Source organism: Vanacampus margaritifer, chromosome 1 (assembly GCF_051991255.1).
Source record: "Vanacampus margaritifer isolate UIUO_Vmar chromosome 1, RoL_Vmar_1.0, whole genome shotgun sequence".
NCBI lineage: Eukaryota > Metazoa > Chordata > Actinopteri > Syngnathiformes > Syngnathidae > Vanacampus > Vanacampus margaritifer.
The window spans coordinates 14,943,718-14,959,707 of NC_135432.1; the positions used below are offsets into that span (position 1 = coordinate 14,943,718).

The 15,990-nt window shown below is 40.6% G+C and overlaps 1 protein-coding gene across 2 annotated transcripts in view; it reads left to right on the plus strand.

The window, feature by feature from the left end:
* The window catches only part of itga5 (integrin, alpha 5 (fibronectin receptor, alpha polypeptide)), a 75,437-nt gene that overhangs the window by 55,690 nt on the left and 3,757 nt on the right, over positions 1–15,990 (plus strand). For both annotated transcript variants that reach the window (XM_077575829.1, XM_077575838.1), the window contains exons 18-28: positions 90–247; positions 345–482; positions 5,014–5,081; positions 8,733–8,883; positions 8,976–9,068; positions 10,538–10,617; positions 10,694–10,774; positions 10,874–10,979; positions 12,269–12,424; positions 12,821–12,928; positions 15,659–15,772. In XM_077575829.1, coding sequence (XP_077431955.1) covers positions 90–247; positions 345–482; positions 5,014–5,081; positions 8,733–8,883; positions 8,976–9,068; positions 10,538–10,617; positions 10,694–10,774; positions 10,874–10,979; positions 12,269–12,424; positions 12,821–12,928; positions 15,659–15,772 — 1,253 coding nt within the window. The remainder of the gene's footprint in view (positions 1–89; positions 248–344; positions 483–5,013; positions 5,082–8,732; positions 8,884–8,975; positions 9,069–10,537; positions 10,618–10,693; positions 10,775–10,873; positions 10,980–12,268; positions 12,425–12,820; positions 12,929–15,658; positions 15,773–15,990) is intronic.

Below are 15,990 nucleotides of genomic sequence, written 5' to 3' on the forward strand. Positions count from 1 at the left end.
GTAAATCCAGCATTTGTAAAACCATCAGTCGTATTTGACATGTAGAACATCTGCTGACAATGTGAATCCATCATGTCCTGAACGTGCAGATTTCCTGGTGGAGGTGCAGCTCGACAGTCAGAAGTTCAAGCAGAAAGGAGCCGTGAAAAGAGCGCTTTTCTTGGACTCCCAGCAGCCTTTGCTGCAGAGGAACATAAGAGTGCGCCATGGCGAGCGTGTGTGCAACCACACCAAGATCTACCTAAGAGTATGTCCTATTTCACAGCAATATATAACGCTACGGTCCTTTACTGTGTCCAATCTGTTTTATTCATTAATTCATATTCATTATTTTTGGGCTGCAGGATGAGAAGGAATTCAGGGATAAACTCTCCTCCATCTTGGTGGCATTGAACTTCAGCCTGGATGGCAATGCCGCTGCGGACTCGCACGGTCTGCGACCCATTCTCAACTATCAATCTCCCAACTTAATAGAGCAGAAGGTACTTTAGATTCAAATGTGTTGTCATTCTACATCACAGAGTACAAGGCTTAAAGCGCCTGCCAAAACATGCCTCTAAAAACTATGGCTGACTTTAGAATCACATCAAATTCAACAATATTGTCAATGCCTACTATTATAATTGATATCTCAGCTCCTGAATATAATTCCCAAAACATTTCAGAGCTAACATCTTTTCGTCATCCATTCCGTTACAAAAAACGTCGAAATTTTCAACATCCTCATTGTCTACAAACACATTTCTTAACAATATGTCACTGTTGACTAGTTACACTGATTTGAATTCCTTCCGCGCCGTTGTAGGGCTGTGCAATTAATCGAAATTCAATTACAATTTCAATTATTACACTCCTCAATTACAAAATCTGCATAATCGTAAACAAAAATAAAAGATTATTATTACTAAATTTGAGTTGTTTAAATGTATGTATTTGCACCATTTTTATTTTAAAATGTAAAAAATATTGTTTGTTGCAAAAGGAACTTTCATAATTATAGTGTTGCAAAGAAATGTATTTGTCTTAATATTTTTTTTTTTACGTTTAAACTTTTTCTTGTCCTAATCGGGACTTCAATTATTACCAAATTAATTCTAACTATCGCAAATCTACATCAGCCATGAATAAACTTCCAAGACATGCTACGAGGCCCATGTTAACCTCTCGTGTATATTCTGATGCATTTCATCGGCTAAGAGACCAAGAAATGGTCTAAACAAAACAAAATGACATATCCGCTCTCCTGGCTTTAAAGGGAGAAGAACGCTAGAGCTCTTCTGGCTCTAGTGGTAGAAATGCGGAAATGCACTCTTGGCCTTAATGGGTTAAAGGGTGTTTCCATGTGAAAATGTGAAGAAATGACAAATTTTCGGTCCCAGGTGGACTAAAGTTCGATGTGGAGAAGCACAATGTGGACAAAATTCCATCTACAGGAATGAACTTAGAGAAAGTATTTGAACTCTTCTGGAAATTCTTCCTATATGACTTTTGGAATGTCTGTGCGTACTGTTTTTCATTTTTGAGTTGTCTAATGTGAGACCTGAGAGAATTCCTGCTGGCTCGTCATCTCTAGTTGAGTTGTTCCAAAAGGTGTTTGATGAGCTTGTTCCATGCCAAACTCATTGACACGTGCGTATGTGGGTGTAGGATGAAGAAAAAGAGCCTTCCCCAAAGCATTCTTGACAGTTTTCTACAAGTCCCAAAACAAACTTGTGTCAACAAAAAAGATGCGCTATCTCTCACTTTTGTGTAGCGTCCCCCCTTGGCTGGATCAGCACTGCTGCCTTCAACATATCAAAGCTTGTGGGCCTCTCACAGATGTGGTGCGCTGCCAAGAACCAAGACCTTGAGCTAAAATATCAAACTTAAATCTGGCAAAGCGCCCCTTTTTTTGGATCATCCAGAAATGCACCATAGTCATGTGTCAATCGGGGGCGGGAGTAGTGTTGAAGATATTTCATTTCATTTCATACGCACAACCAGAGCTTATTGTGATAACGCAGCCCCGACCTCCGTCAGACTGTGTGGCAGCAACTTTTCGTCAAGTCTGAATGTGTCTCAAAACTCACTCACGCTCTCTCATCCTTAACATATTCCGCATGTTCCTGGCAGGATTTATGGTCTCATGCTGGATCTATTAATGGCCGTCATTTTGGCTTCATTTGCATGAATCTCAGCTGTTGTTCTTCTACGGAGCTTGAAAGTATGCAACAAGGCCCTCATTGTCCTTCGTGACTTTGATTCATGAAGCACTCTCGCTGGATTGAACCCTTCAAAGGACACTTGTTTTCAAATACAGTTGATTCCAAATTGTTCGACCTGATGGTTGCACTGTAAATCTCACATGAATCCACTCTGGATTGTTTTTTATCCACTGCTATTCATATTTGAAACTTATCATTTTTTAGGTTACTAGTACTTTATATTTTAACATGTGCCAAAAATAGTGTAGTCTTCATTAATTATGAAGATATTTTTTATTAGGGCGTTAATTTTTAGTTAATTTAAAGTTCCTTCAACGCCACAATTTTTTTTTAAATGCACATTTAATGACCGCCCCTTACTGGGGGAATTCCAGTCGCAAGTCAACAGAAACGTCCACGTCCAAATTTAGCAGTAATACATTTAATAATAACGCATATATTTGTGGAAACTGAAGTCAAGTTAAATTTTACAATTTTAAAAATGTGCAGAATTTCACAAGTAGATAGCTCTTAATATGAAAAGAAAAATGCACTGAGCTGTCACCAGCATCTCATAAATGCAATTATGCCATCTAGTGGCAGAAAAACGACCTCAGCGCAAATCAATAGCACACTCCTTTTTTACACTACAGTACGTCTTTGTAATTTTAACTCTATTTTATGAGTTATAATGAAATTACTGTATCAGTGACTAAAAGATGCAGCCATATTTCTATTAGATTACAAGAGTATGAAAACTTTTAATCGTGAGTTAACTATTGAAGTAATGCGATTAATTACGATTAATAATTTAAATCACTTGACACCCCTAATTTTTCTATCGAAACCATAATGGACCACAACTTACTAAGGAGAGCACCTTAACCCTGTACCGCTTTTCCTCACTAGGGTCAACATATTTGTCTTAAATTTATATTCAAATGGTTTGATGGGGAAAAAAATATTTCACTTATATTCCACTGTATTTTTCTCCACCTTGTGATGAGCTGGAAGAAATCATGTGGTTTGATAGCCTTATAAAACCACTTGCGTTATACTCTTTCTTGTGTACCACGGTTCATCCGATAATGGCCTCCTGAATATGTTGGCCATCATTATACTATAAATGTTGTTGTGAAGCTCCTTGCGTCACATGTGTGACCCACACAGGTCCAAAGAAACATGTGCGTAGTTAACATGGCGGCTTCCCTTGGTGTCCATAATTAGAGCCTGGTGTTGGTGTAATAACAGACGGGGGGTGGAGGCGGGCGCATTGCTCTCTCTAATCGCCTCCTTCTATTTATTATCCGTCATCACCAACATCATGACACTGACAGTCGCAGGCTGATGCAATTTAGCTCACCGCATGTACAACGTTGATCTAGCACAGAGGTGGGCATCGAGGGCCGCAGTCCTGCAGGTTTTGCGTGTTGCCCTTCTCCAACACAGCTGATATATGATCAGCTCATCAGCAAGCTCTGCATAAGCCTTATAACGATCCTGTTGATTGGAATCAGCTTGTGTTGGAAGTGAGAAACCTACAAAACCTGCAGGACTCCGGCCCTCGAGGACCGAGATTGCCCACCTCTGATCTAGCAGCAGCACTTTCTGTTCCTTTCTCACCTCAAAAGCTCCAATTTGTATAGAAATGTTTTTTTCTTCCTAAGTCCGTATGCAGAAAACTAGGAAATCTAATATTTCTGACCTATACGGCTAGGCCAGTGGTTCTTAACCTTGTTGGAGTTTTTTTTTCATGACACACGGCGCATAAATCTCCGGCTATTTATTGTGAATGAAAATGTTTTAAAACTGTACTTTATTTTCGCTGTTGTACTTATTTTCAACTAAAATGAATGAATTATTTCTGAAGTATATATTTAATGCATCGCTTTGATTCCCGTGCTTTCGCTCGCGCCATGTTTTTTTTTTCATACCCGCAATGCATTGCAGTCTACATGTACTGTATATCAACCCGTTTGAGTGAACGTCGATGTTCACTACTTTTCAGAGTGCATTGTGGGTAATTTTGAGTGCCCTATATTCAGGGCATGGACATTCAGAAGCCACAAAAAAAAAAATATAACAAAAGATGCCACCATCGAACCGCTAAAAATGACAATACACGATCTTGGGTCATGATGACATATTTTGACTTAACATTTAGTATTTTCCACTCTGGCAACAACATGAACTGTCCATTACAGTAACTTGACTTGAATAGTACCATTTACATAACAGGCGGTTTACACATGCAGTGGAAGTCAGTATTTTAAAGACTTTCCTAGAATAATGTGGCCTATGCCCGTCTTAAGACTTTCTACAGCTTAACGACGTTGCCTCTTTGGTTTCATTTGGGTGGCGTAGCGTGTGGGGAAAGTGTGACCCGCCACAGAGCGCTGTGATGTGGGACGGTGGTGAGATGGGTGAGCTTGCAGCCACATGCTCCGTACCGCGAGAGCGTATCCTTCCCTTACGGACGGACTCATCGTTTCCTCCTGTGACGTTGCAAACGCAAAACATGTGCGTGCCGGCACAGCTGGCTGAGCAGCGTGTGTGTGCGCGTCTGCTCCTATCATTAGCTCGCCGGGTCGTCCCATTGAGCCACTACAGTGTTTGGGATCATCCGTCTGTAATCCTATAAATAAAAGAGAGGAGCTGCGATCCAGGTGTGTGTCGGAATGTCATCAGTCATCGCACATGTTGCGTCATGCTACACTCATCCTCATGTCCGCCTTCAACACGTGTGATTTATTATCTACGCAATTCACAAAAGAAGTGTGCCTTCTTTATGTAAATTATATATATATTTTTAAATAAATGTGTGTTTCAGGCTCAGATTCTGCTGGATTGCGGAGAAGACAACATCTGCGTCCCTGATTTGAAGCTGGCAGTCCACGGGTGAGCCTTTCATTTCCTCTCACATTTCTTGGAATCCATATATGATTGATGGGGAAACACGATAGATTCCCCAAAATATAAAGTTGTAATTGTGCTTGAAATCTCAATTAACTCATTCACTGCCATTGACGGCTATAAACGTCAAAAATTCATTTTAACTATTTCTATTAGTTTAACTTTTTTCCCCACTTTTGTTAACAAGAGTATGAAAAGCTAGACTTTTTTTATTTATTATCTCTAATTTAATTTAATTTTTTTTAAAGAGTATTAAAATTTAGGGGCATCAGGCGATTAAAATTTGTAATTGTAATTAATCGCATGATTTCAATAGTTAACTCACGATTAATAACAAATTTTAGATCTGTTCTAAATGTACAATAATTTTCTTCTAGGTTTTCATACTCTTGTTAACAAAAGTGAAGATTTTTTTTTTTAAACTAGTAGAAATAGTTCAAATGCATTTTTGACGTCTATAGCCGTCAATGGCAGTGAATGAGTTAAGGACCAAATGCATTCATTTATTATTATTATTTATTTATACTACAGTAATCCTCCGCATCATTCCACTTGACTATTCACTCATCGCAAGTTCACCTAAAAAAAAGACTAAAAACGTGACATTATGAAATTGGCATTGTGTTTGGATGTTTCTTTGTTTTCACGATGAGAGCATTTTATTTGCAAAACAGCCTTAAAGTGAATGACATTGCTGTCGTTTCTGTGTAAATGTTGACAGCGGTGTTCTGTGAAAACAGAGGACATGCGTTTTGAAGTGTTCAGTGGATACATACATGAGTGTTATTATTATTAGTGTATTCTATCAATACCCTTTTTATCAAAGAAAGTGTACGTTTACTACATTACTATTTAGTTGCGCTACTTGGTATACATTTAAATGAATTTTAAAGTACTATGCAAGCAAACAAAGATAATCAAAAGATGGTTCTAGATAAGACACGGTTTTCTAGGTCAGTGTGTAAACTTATTCTGGTATGTGTTGATATTTCTTGGCCCCTGGTGGATGTAACACACAACCTTGGTCCAATTCCCCTCCAAGTATTTATTTGAAAGTGCATGCCCTATTCCAAACACTTGCTCTTTCCCCATATTTTATGGAAAAGAAGAAAAAAAAGCATTCTCCACATTCTGAGAATTTGACACAGCGAATCGCTTTGCCATACAGTATAACACTTTTGTGTTTTAGTATCAACGTTCAATGTCCGGTGGAAAATATACTACAAAGGATTTGCAATTAGTTGAAGGTTTGATGCAAATCAACCATTTTGCACTCCGACCTGACGTCATCGGTTTTTGTCGCATGGCTGCTGGCTTAAACACACCAGAGAAAGGTCAAACGTCAGTGGGCGCATGGCGTTAAAAACAGGAAGCGCGTTCGCTCTCCAGGTGCTGCGATAAACAGGAGGCAGGCAAATTGTCGGGAAACGTGAGTGTCGCGTGCCAAGGGTGCAAAGGTCCCGCCTGATGCAGAAATCTGTTAGCATTTTCCTCCTCCCTGATACTCCCTTCTCCGCTCTGTCATTTTGATTTCACATTCCTATATTTATCTGCCATCTGCATATATGGGCGACCCCTCGCTTATGGAACAGCCTGCTGCGAGTGTATTGAAAGCACAACTCCAGAAAAGTGCCAATAGCGCAATCAGGACCAGATCCGAATATTTGGGCCAATGGCTAATATGATGGCCATGTTTTTTTGCGCACATTTTAGCCAAATGCAAAAAAAAAAGAGGCAGTAATTCCTGCAGTGTTGTTTCTTGCATTGGGCTGCCAAAGCACACAACCTTTTGGAGGAAGGGGTCCCTCAGGGAGGCTTCACAGTGTTGTGGCCTTTTACTAATTTGCAGCCGTTGTTTAGTTTTGAAAAAAATGCAGCGCCAGTTAGAAGGCGACTACAGCTGACTTACAGGAGGACTGCTCGCCAGCTCTCCCTTTATGAGAGCAGACGCTAATTAGAAGCATGTGCGTGACCCTCGCTATGGAATTCTTCATTGTTCCAGGGAATGGGAGGAAGCAGAATGGGAGCGCTGTTGTGCTATGGTCCCAACGTTGCGTGTAGTGTTTGCAACAACGCAGTTAGAGAGCTTGTTTACTGTCCTTTGAAGGTACTGTGGTGTGTTGTACTGTTCATTTTCTCAATGGGAACTAAACAAATATTTTCATCAACACACATTTTTCACCAGATGAAGACTAGACGAGACTGGACTAAAACGCTCATTTATAAACAATAACTGGCACTATATCATTATGCATTTTGGTCAACTAATGAAGACGAGACAAAAATGTATTACACTTCATAAAAACAGGACTAAAAGTCTGTAGACATTTTATTTTTAGATGCGATGAATATTATGATTTTGTAAACTCGTGTCTGATCTTCTGTCACTATGGCACTGTTATGTCACACATAGTGACACCCCCCCCCCCCCCCCCCCCACCACCCCTTTCAAATCTGCAACAAGCAAGTGCAACATGCACAAACGTATGGGACAAACACGAGGTGGATTCACAGTGAAAGGTTAAAAAAAAAAAAGCGGAGGAGATTTTAGTTATAGCGTAACATCAATCAAACGGATAATGCTCCAACAATAATGCTAATCCAACCGCTAACTAACCCTGGCTAATTTACTAGCTCGTGGCATGGAGCCATAGTAGCCACTGTAATAGTGTGTGAAGTTGTTTTTCATCAAAAAGATGGGAGAACATTTGATGTGAAATAGTTTTAGATCCGAAATGCTCAACATAATCTGCTGACCAAAAAATAAATACAGGGGTAAAATGATTGTCATGGCAGTTTTTGTTGACTTAAACTAGATCACCAAATTTAGATCACCAAATGATTCCTGAGCGCGGCTCCTGCTGCTGCTCACCGCTCCCTCAGTGGATGGGTCAAAATGCGGAGAAAGAATTTCGCCCCACTTACTGTAGGTGGGTGTGACAATCAGTGGTAGAAAACTAGACGAATAGAATTATGGTTTCTTGGACTAAAATAAAGACTAAAATGCTAGATTTAAGTCGACTAAAACTCCACTAAATAAAAACTGCATGAGGTTGACTAATTATGATAAAAACTAACAAGCGTCACTTGAAATTCGACTAAAACTGAGACTAACTTTAAAAATGGCAGACAAAATTAACACTACATTGTAGTTGAGGGTTCGTCAGGGACATAATTCAGGATTATCTCACAAAATGCTCTCATACTGAAACTCTCTCTTAACCTCTTATGTTATCTTGGATTAAAATAAAGACTAAAATGCTAGATTTCTAGTCTACTAAAAAAAAAAAAAAAAAAAAAAACGAGATGAGGTTGACTAACTTTGATTAAAACTAACAAGCGTGATTGAAACTTAACTGAAGCTGAGACAAAATTATTTTGGGGGGGATAAAATTAACACTTTGTTGTCACAGTGTGATTTTCAAGGTCATGGTACCTTGTAGTACTCAGCTGTTAATTATGACATTTTTTTTAAAACTTCATTTTACATTTATATTTCTCTGCTCTTCCCCCCCACCAAAAATGGACCCATGTTTATATATGACATACCGATGGCTGTTCCACACACATTTATGGTCCCGGCGACACCATTTGACCCCAATTGGTAATCATTTATCCCCTTTGCTGGCTCCTCAGGGACAGGAAGGAAGTGTACCTGGGAGATGAAAACGCCCTGACCTTGACTTTCAACGCCAGGAATGAGGGCGAGGGCGGCGCGTACGAGGCCGACCTCTATGTGGTGCTGCCACCCGAGGCCGACTACAGCGGCATCGCTCGTAATAACGAGGTGAGCACAGCTGCGTTGGCCAATAAAATGAAAAGCACTTCCAGGAATTTTTGGGACACGCTCTCACTTTTTCCTCCACGTTTGGCCTGCAGAGTTTGACCCAGCTGACCTGCAGCTACGACACCGAGAACCAGACCCGATACCTCAGCTGTGATCTGGGAAACCCCATGAAGTCTGGCACCAGCGTAAGAGCGCCGTCCCCGAGGCACTAATGTTGCTCTAACGAGCAAGTTTTATGGCCATTAAAAAAATGACGTACATCTCGAATTTGCTTTCCTTTGTGGAAAAAGCCAAAGTGTCATCCAGAGACAAGCTATATAGGAACAGTCAGCAGGTTTTAGGAAATGTTGTAACACACTCCTAGTGAAGCTTTTGTTTGGTTTCAGTTTTATTTTTGCCGTTATGAATAACGAGACTAGACTTAATCCCAATTTAGCAGCCGTTTATTTTCTATATCGCTTGTCCACTTTGAGGTTTTGGCTAAACTGGTTATCAGCCAATCACAGGACACGTATAGACAAACACTCATCCACACTCATATTTACACTTATGCACAAGTTAGTCTTTAGTATATTTAAATGCATGTTTTCAAATGTGGAAGAAAGTCAGAGTAGGCACACAGGAAAGACAGACAAACTTCACAGGAAGTAGGCAGGAAGTGTGAGCAAGACGTGCTAACCACGAGTCCGACGTGCTGCACAATCTGAATTTTCACTACCATAAATGCATAGATGCTGTTGATGTTAAGCTGCTTACGTCTCAAACTTGGAGCATATTTTCTTTCAAATTTAGGTCAATTTCAGAGTTGTTGAACGAGTAAACAATTTGACTTTCAACAAAATGATTCCAGCCCAGCCAAAATTGGAAAATTTGGATTTTTTTTTTTGTTGAGTTTGAATGGTATCTTTAAGCTGGAAATGACACAAGACACAAACATCAAAAGGGTCCAAGACCTTATTTTTGTCAATACTGATATATCCAATTTTCTAAAAGGGGACATTAACCCCAAAAACTTCTTTACAATAAAATGTTCTTCATGCCCCTACTTTATGCGTTTGTGGAATATTAATTAAACAGCAAAATCAACCCGTTTTAATGGGCGGCCATTTTGCCACTTGTTTCTGACTGAAAATGACATCACAGTTGCTCAGGGCTCAGGTAACAACCAATCACTGCTCAGCGTGCGAATGTCATATGACCAAACTCGGAAAACAGGTGAGCCGTGGAAAAGGATCAGATTTTTTTTTTTTTACTATTACCACTAATATTTGACTTCTCACAGTCTGAACTCAACAAATAAACATTTATTGTACTGAGCTTACTGTAAAATAAACACATGATAAAAGGAATGATACACATTGTATATTTCAATAGAAGAAATAGCTCATTTTAACTACACCACCAGCTTAATGCTAGCATTCAATAGAAAACGCTGAGTGGCTAGCAAAAATTAGCATTAGACATCACAGGATGGTTTATTTTCAAATAATAATTATTCACAAGCACAAGCGCTTATATTCGCTATATTCTTTATTTTATTCTATCCTTTATATTCTATATTCTTATTAATCTGTGAAAAGCGAGTTATACTAATAAAGTGTGCCACTTTCATATAAAATGGGATTTTATGGTACTGATGGAATTTTCTCCTCAGCTTTGGGCAGGTCTTCGTTTCACGCTGCCTCGGCTGAAAGACACACACAAAACGGTCCAGTTTGAGCTGCAGATTCGCAGGTAACAGTTATAGTCCCAAATGTCTTTTTCTGCTCCTGAGGTCCGTTTACCGCAATTTCTCTCTTGGCGTCTGCAGTAAGAATGAGAACAACTCCCACAGCGAGGTGGTGCCTTACAAGTTGGAGGTGGTTGTCCAAGCTGAGGTCATCCTGCAAGGGTGAGAGGGAGTCTGTGACCTCAAAGTCTTTTGGTGACTCACCAAGCATGTTCTCACTCCCACCTTCTCTCTCTCCCCGTCTCTCTCTTTTTTTTGAAGGGTGTCTCGCCCAGATAAGGTCTTCTTCTCACCGGCCAACTGGAAGGTGACCAAGAACTACGAAGTGGAACAGGAAGTGGGACCAGCAGTGGAACACATCTATGAGGTAAGCACTTCTTACCCTTCCCGCCTCCCTGTGACACATCCAGACAAGACTGTTTGTTCTCCTGTCCTCTTTTAAGCTTGTCTCGATGAGCAGAAATAAGAAACAAAACACCGGAATTGATGTGGAAAACAAAGAGAAACGCGTTTGCTTAGGCTACGTTAGTTTACTGTGGAAAATTTTACTACCCTTTGCGTCACTGTTTTATCAGCGCCGCGATGGCAAATGTCATTTCCTGTTTGATTACCACCAGAATCATCCACTAGGTCATCATCCAAGCGAGTGGTGACCCAAGACATAACGCAATACTATACTATCAGCAGGGTTGGGAGGGTTAATTTTAAAATGTTACAAGTTACCTGCTAAAAAATGTAGTTAGTAACGTAATCTGAGTACCATAATATCGAAGTAATGTAACTGGATTACTTTTGGATAACTCCAATATTGAGTATGCTCATGAAGACAAAATGAAAATAAATATCACCACAATATATATTCTATACAATGTGCCCCTACTATTTGCGGGTGATAGGGACCCGGGCAGCCTACAAATAGCAAAAATCCTTTTGTAATTAAAAAGCATGTAGGCAATTGATTGATTGATTGATTGATTAAATGAAGGCCATATGCTGTTTTCGAACTGTCACTGAAAGCAACCACACCTCACCGTTAGATAGGTAGTCATCCAATCAGGATGACAATGTGTAACATCAACTGCAAAATGAACTTTTATCCCAGTCACCGTGTAACCGTGTATATGTTGTGTATGATGTTTAAATAGTGAATTGGTGGGAAGAAGATTTGTTTGGAAGGTGTAATTCACATTATGGTTGTAGGCTAGCGGGCTAGCTAGCAAGAAGCTACAGCGCGTAGCATGCCGCTGGACTCTTAACTCAAACTTTCGCTCCGAGTAAATTCCAGTGAATACTGGTCGCCATTTCCTCCTCCCGTTCGTGAAGCTTTTTCAAACTGCCCGCGTGTGGAGGACACGACTAGTCAGTTCGTTCGTCCCCAACTCCCCGACTTGTAGCGACGGTCTCTCTCTCTCTCTCTCTCTATCTCTCGCCCTCTTTCACACTCTCTCTCTTTGTAAATGTAATCCCTTGAAGTAATCCCCATTTTCAATAAATGTACCTGTAACCTGATTACATATTTTTTCCTGTAACTGTAATGGAAAATATGTGTAATCTGATTACGTAACGGTACATGTATTCCGTTACTCCCCAAGCCTGACTATCAGCTAAAATCCTGTCGAGCTTGCTGTTAACATCGCATTGGGTGTTGTTTTCCAGCTGGTGAACAACGGGCCCAGTCGGATCAGCCACACCCTGCTGGAGCTACGCTGCCCCCTCGCCGCTCAGGGTCACGCTCTGCTTTACCCTCTGGAGTTCTCCACCGAGGGCCCCGTCAACTGCACCTCCAGCAACATGAACCGCCTTCAGCTCAGAGTGAGTGCAAGCTACATAGATACACATCTGCTCACATTCTGACCTCTCCGGGGCTCGCACAACTTTTTAAGACCTCCCGCTGATTACCGGCGGGCTGTATGATTAACTGTCCACCAGCCTGCCGGCCCCACCCGGGACGGTCTCCCCTCCAGCGCTTTGATGAACCACCTCAGTGGCAGCCGGCGGTGTGCCCCCTCCCTCCAAATAGAAGGGAGTTGTTTGTGTTTACAGATGTTGGGCAGAGCTCATCTGTGTCCTCTTTTGGGAATGGTAGAGCCGGCTACGCTTCAATGCGTCTGATTAATGGCACGCTGACATCGGGGCCTCAGAAACGGGAGAAAAGGGGTGGCGTTGAGTCACCGTGGCAAATGTGTGATGCTTGTCTCTCGCTTGCAGCTTAGACACACGGCGACAGAACCACCTCATCTGGCTCTGAAGGCCCACGAGCATCATGTGGAAAGGCGAGACGCGCACAGGAACTCGCTTGCACACTTGACGAACCTGGTAAGATAGACCCGCTTTTGGAAGTATTTACATTTATTCAAAGGGGAAGTCAACCCAGACAAAATTTGCTTGACAACAATATGTTTCTTGCAGCCCCACTAGGCTAAATACGGTTTTCCGGTTAATATTGCATTAGTGGAATATGAATGAACTCATTTTCTCCCAAAAATGTATAAATATGGTCTATTTTAAATGTTTTAAGTGTCCCAAAGACGTATTCATACATTCTTTATGGGTGTTTTTTTTATGCTAGAGCATACAGAAGGCTTTGATGCATCCTCTCAACTGCACAAAATGGCTGAAGCAATGGTAGTTATTACAAAAACGGCCAGCAGGTGACAGCAGAGTAGAAGAGATCAAACAGGGCCATGTTGAAAACAAGCTGATTTACCCACAGTTCTAAGCAGATTTGTGAATAATGATGAAACTTAGCTATATTGTAATGCTAATTGTTGCAAAATGGAAAATGATAGAAATTTGTTTTTTCTGTGGGCCTTGTAAAATCTGTCAAAATCCAGTAAAACAGCCGGGAACGAAAAGGGGTTGCTTCAGTGAATGGCTGGGAGTGAATGAGTTAAGCAGCAAAATCCAGAAGGCGACCATTTTGTCACTTGCCGTCGAGTCATAATGGCATCACAGTTGCGCAGGTCACAGGTAACAACCAATCACAGTACACTTTCAGAAAACAGGTGAGCTGTGATTGGTCGTTGCCTGTGCCCTGAGCAACTGTGATGTCATCTTCAATCGACAGCAAGGGTCCAAAATGGCCGCCCCCTCAGATGGATAAAAACAGCTGTATTTTGCTTCATAACTCATATTCCACAAATGTAATATTAATCAGAATGTCATTTTTAGACTAATGAGGTCACATAGAACATATTATTGTCAAGAAAAGTTGACATCCCCTTTAAGGAGACATTATGCAATGCAATTGAAAACTACTCCAAGGCGTCTTAACATCTGTGACATGTTTTCATCACAATACACATCTTATTTGTCATCCAAGTTGGTGACTGTAAACAAGCCTTATATACTGCTGGGCCAATGACATTAACTCATTCACTGCCATTGACGGCTATAGACGTCAAAAATGATTTTTTAACTATTTCTATTAGTTTAACATTTTTTCCACTTTTGTTAACAAGAGTATGAAAACCTAGGGGAAAAAAATATTGTACATTTAGACCGGATATAAAATTTGTGATTAATCGTGAGTTAACTATTGAAGTCATGCGATTACTTACAATTAATTAGTTTAGTTTTAATTGTAATTAATCGCATGACTTCAATAGTAGATATAAAATTTGTGATTAATCGTGAGTTAACTATTGAAGTTATGTGATTAATTAAAATTAATTAGTTTTAGTTTTAGTTTTAATTGTAATTAATCGCATGACTTCAATAGTTAACTCACGATTAGTCACAAATTTTATATCCGGTCTAAATGTACAAAAACGTTTTTCTAAGATTTTATACTCTTGTTATCAAAAGTGGCAAAAATGTTAAACTAATAAAAATAGTTTAAATGATTTTTTTTACATCTAAAGCCGTCAATGGCAGTGAATGAGTTAAAAGGGAAGTATCGTCAGATTTGTCCTTTTGTCATAACTAATAATAACTGCCTTAGGTTGGGGCCCCCTTCACATATAGTTGCACCATTGATAGTCCCAGCTGCATGCCTCCGTGTGCGGATACCTGCCTCAAGTAAAGGCATCTTTGTGTGTATGAGTGCCATCTGATGTCTTCAGTTATGCTTGTCTAGCATGTACGCACGCAATGTAAAAATGGTTCAAATATTTTACCTCGCAGTCCACTTGGTGTACGTATAAGGGGCAAACCCATCCTGACCACTGAAGCCCACAAGTGAAAATATGTTGGGCTTGGCACTGAAAAATTCTCGTGCCCTCTCTTTTTGCCGTGGGTAACGACGAGGTTTGAGCGGGAGGAAGTGGCCTGTCTGTTTGATTAGCCTTAATAAGTCTGTCTCACTACGTTTTTACCCCCGTCAGCCTCGTAAGCGAACCAAAAGCGCTCCCGCAGGAAAGCCGCTGAAGCCTCTGCGTCTGGGGGTGGTCTGCCTCCATTGCATGGGGCCCACGTGTTGGCCACAAACCTGATTTGTGGGAGCCTCGTTAGACAATCTTGAGGAGAAATTGACTCCTTTCAGCAGTTGGGCACGCATGTGAAAAGGGTTCTTTTCTTTTTACAGTCAGATGACATTCCTTCCAATCTAATTTGAAGCAGGCATGGATGAGGGTTCTTAACATTGGACTCTCTTGTATTTATTTGACCTGCAGCATTAATGTGGCTCCCATTTGTTTGACTTGAATGATTAAAAAAGACAAATACTTTCCCCTGTGTGTGTCCTTCACCTGTCAGCAGACAGAACGATTTTGTAGGTGGCCTTGAATGTACAGTGGATTTACAGTCGTTGGTCCAACATAATGAATTCCAGGGTGCGAGTTGACAGCTGATATGTTTTGAAGATTTTCTCATAGCAAAGGATGTTTATTGAAATCTGTTCCAGGTTCAAGTGGTTGCTATCACAGCAAATTAACCTTTTTTTGATGGAAATTGTTTCAAAACAAATTGTGTCAACTAACTGTAAAGCGTCAAAGCATTCAAATGAGGTGTTAAACGGTGATTACAATCACACAGCCCCGTTTGAAAACATTTTTAACTGTCATCAAAGTGTAATAACCACTCATGTGTGTGCTGTGTTTTATGTAGTCGTGCTCCAATGTGGACTGCTGGGCCTTGCAGTGCCAAGTGGGCCTCCTGGAGAAGGGGACCACCGCCATCCTCAAAGTGCGCTCCCGCGTCTGGGCCGAGACCTTCATGGAGGTTTGTGGACCTTTTTTTTCTAAGCAGAACAAAACTTATCATCAGATTGGCCATTTTGGTTGTGCGCTATCTACGGTACTTGTTTGGGGGCGGGGCTGTCAGGGACGTCGTTCAGGATTTCTTCTCACATACTATGAAACAATTTTTTCAGTCACCGACAACTTATATACTCTCACGTTTTCTCACTTGTTTACATGACTGAAATGCTCTCAAACTTT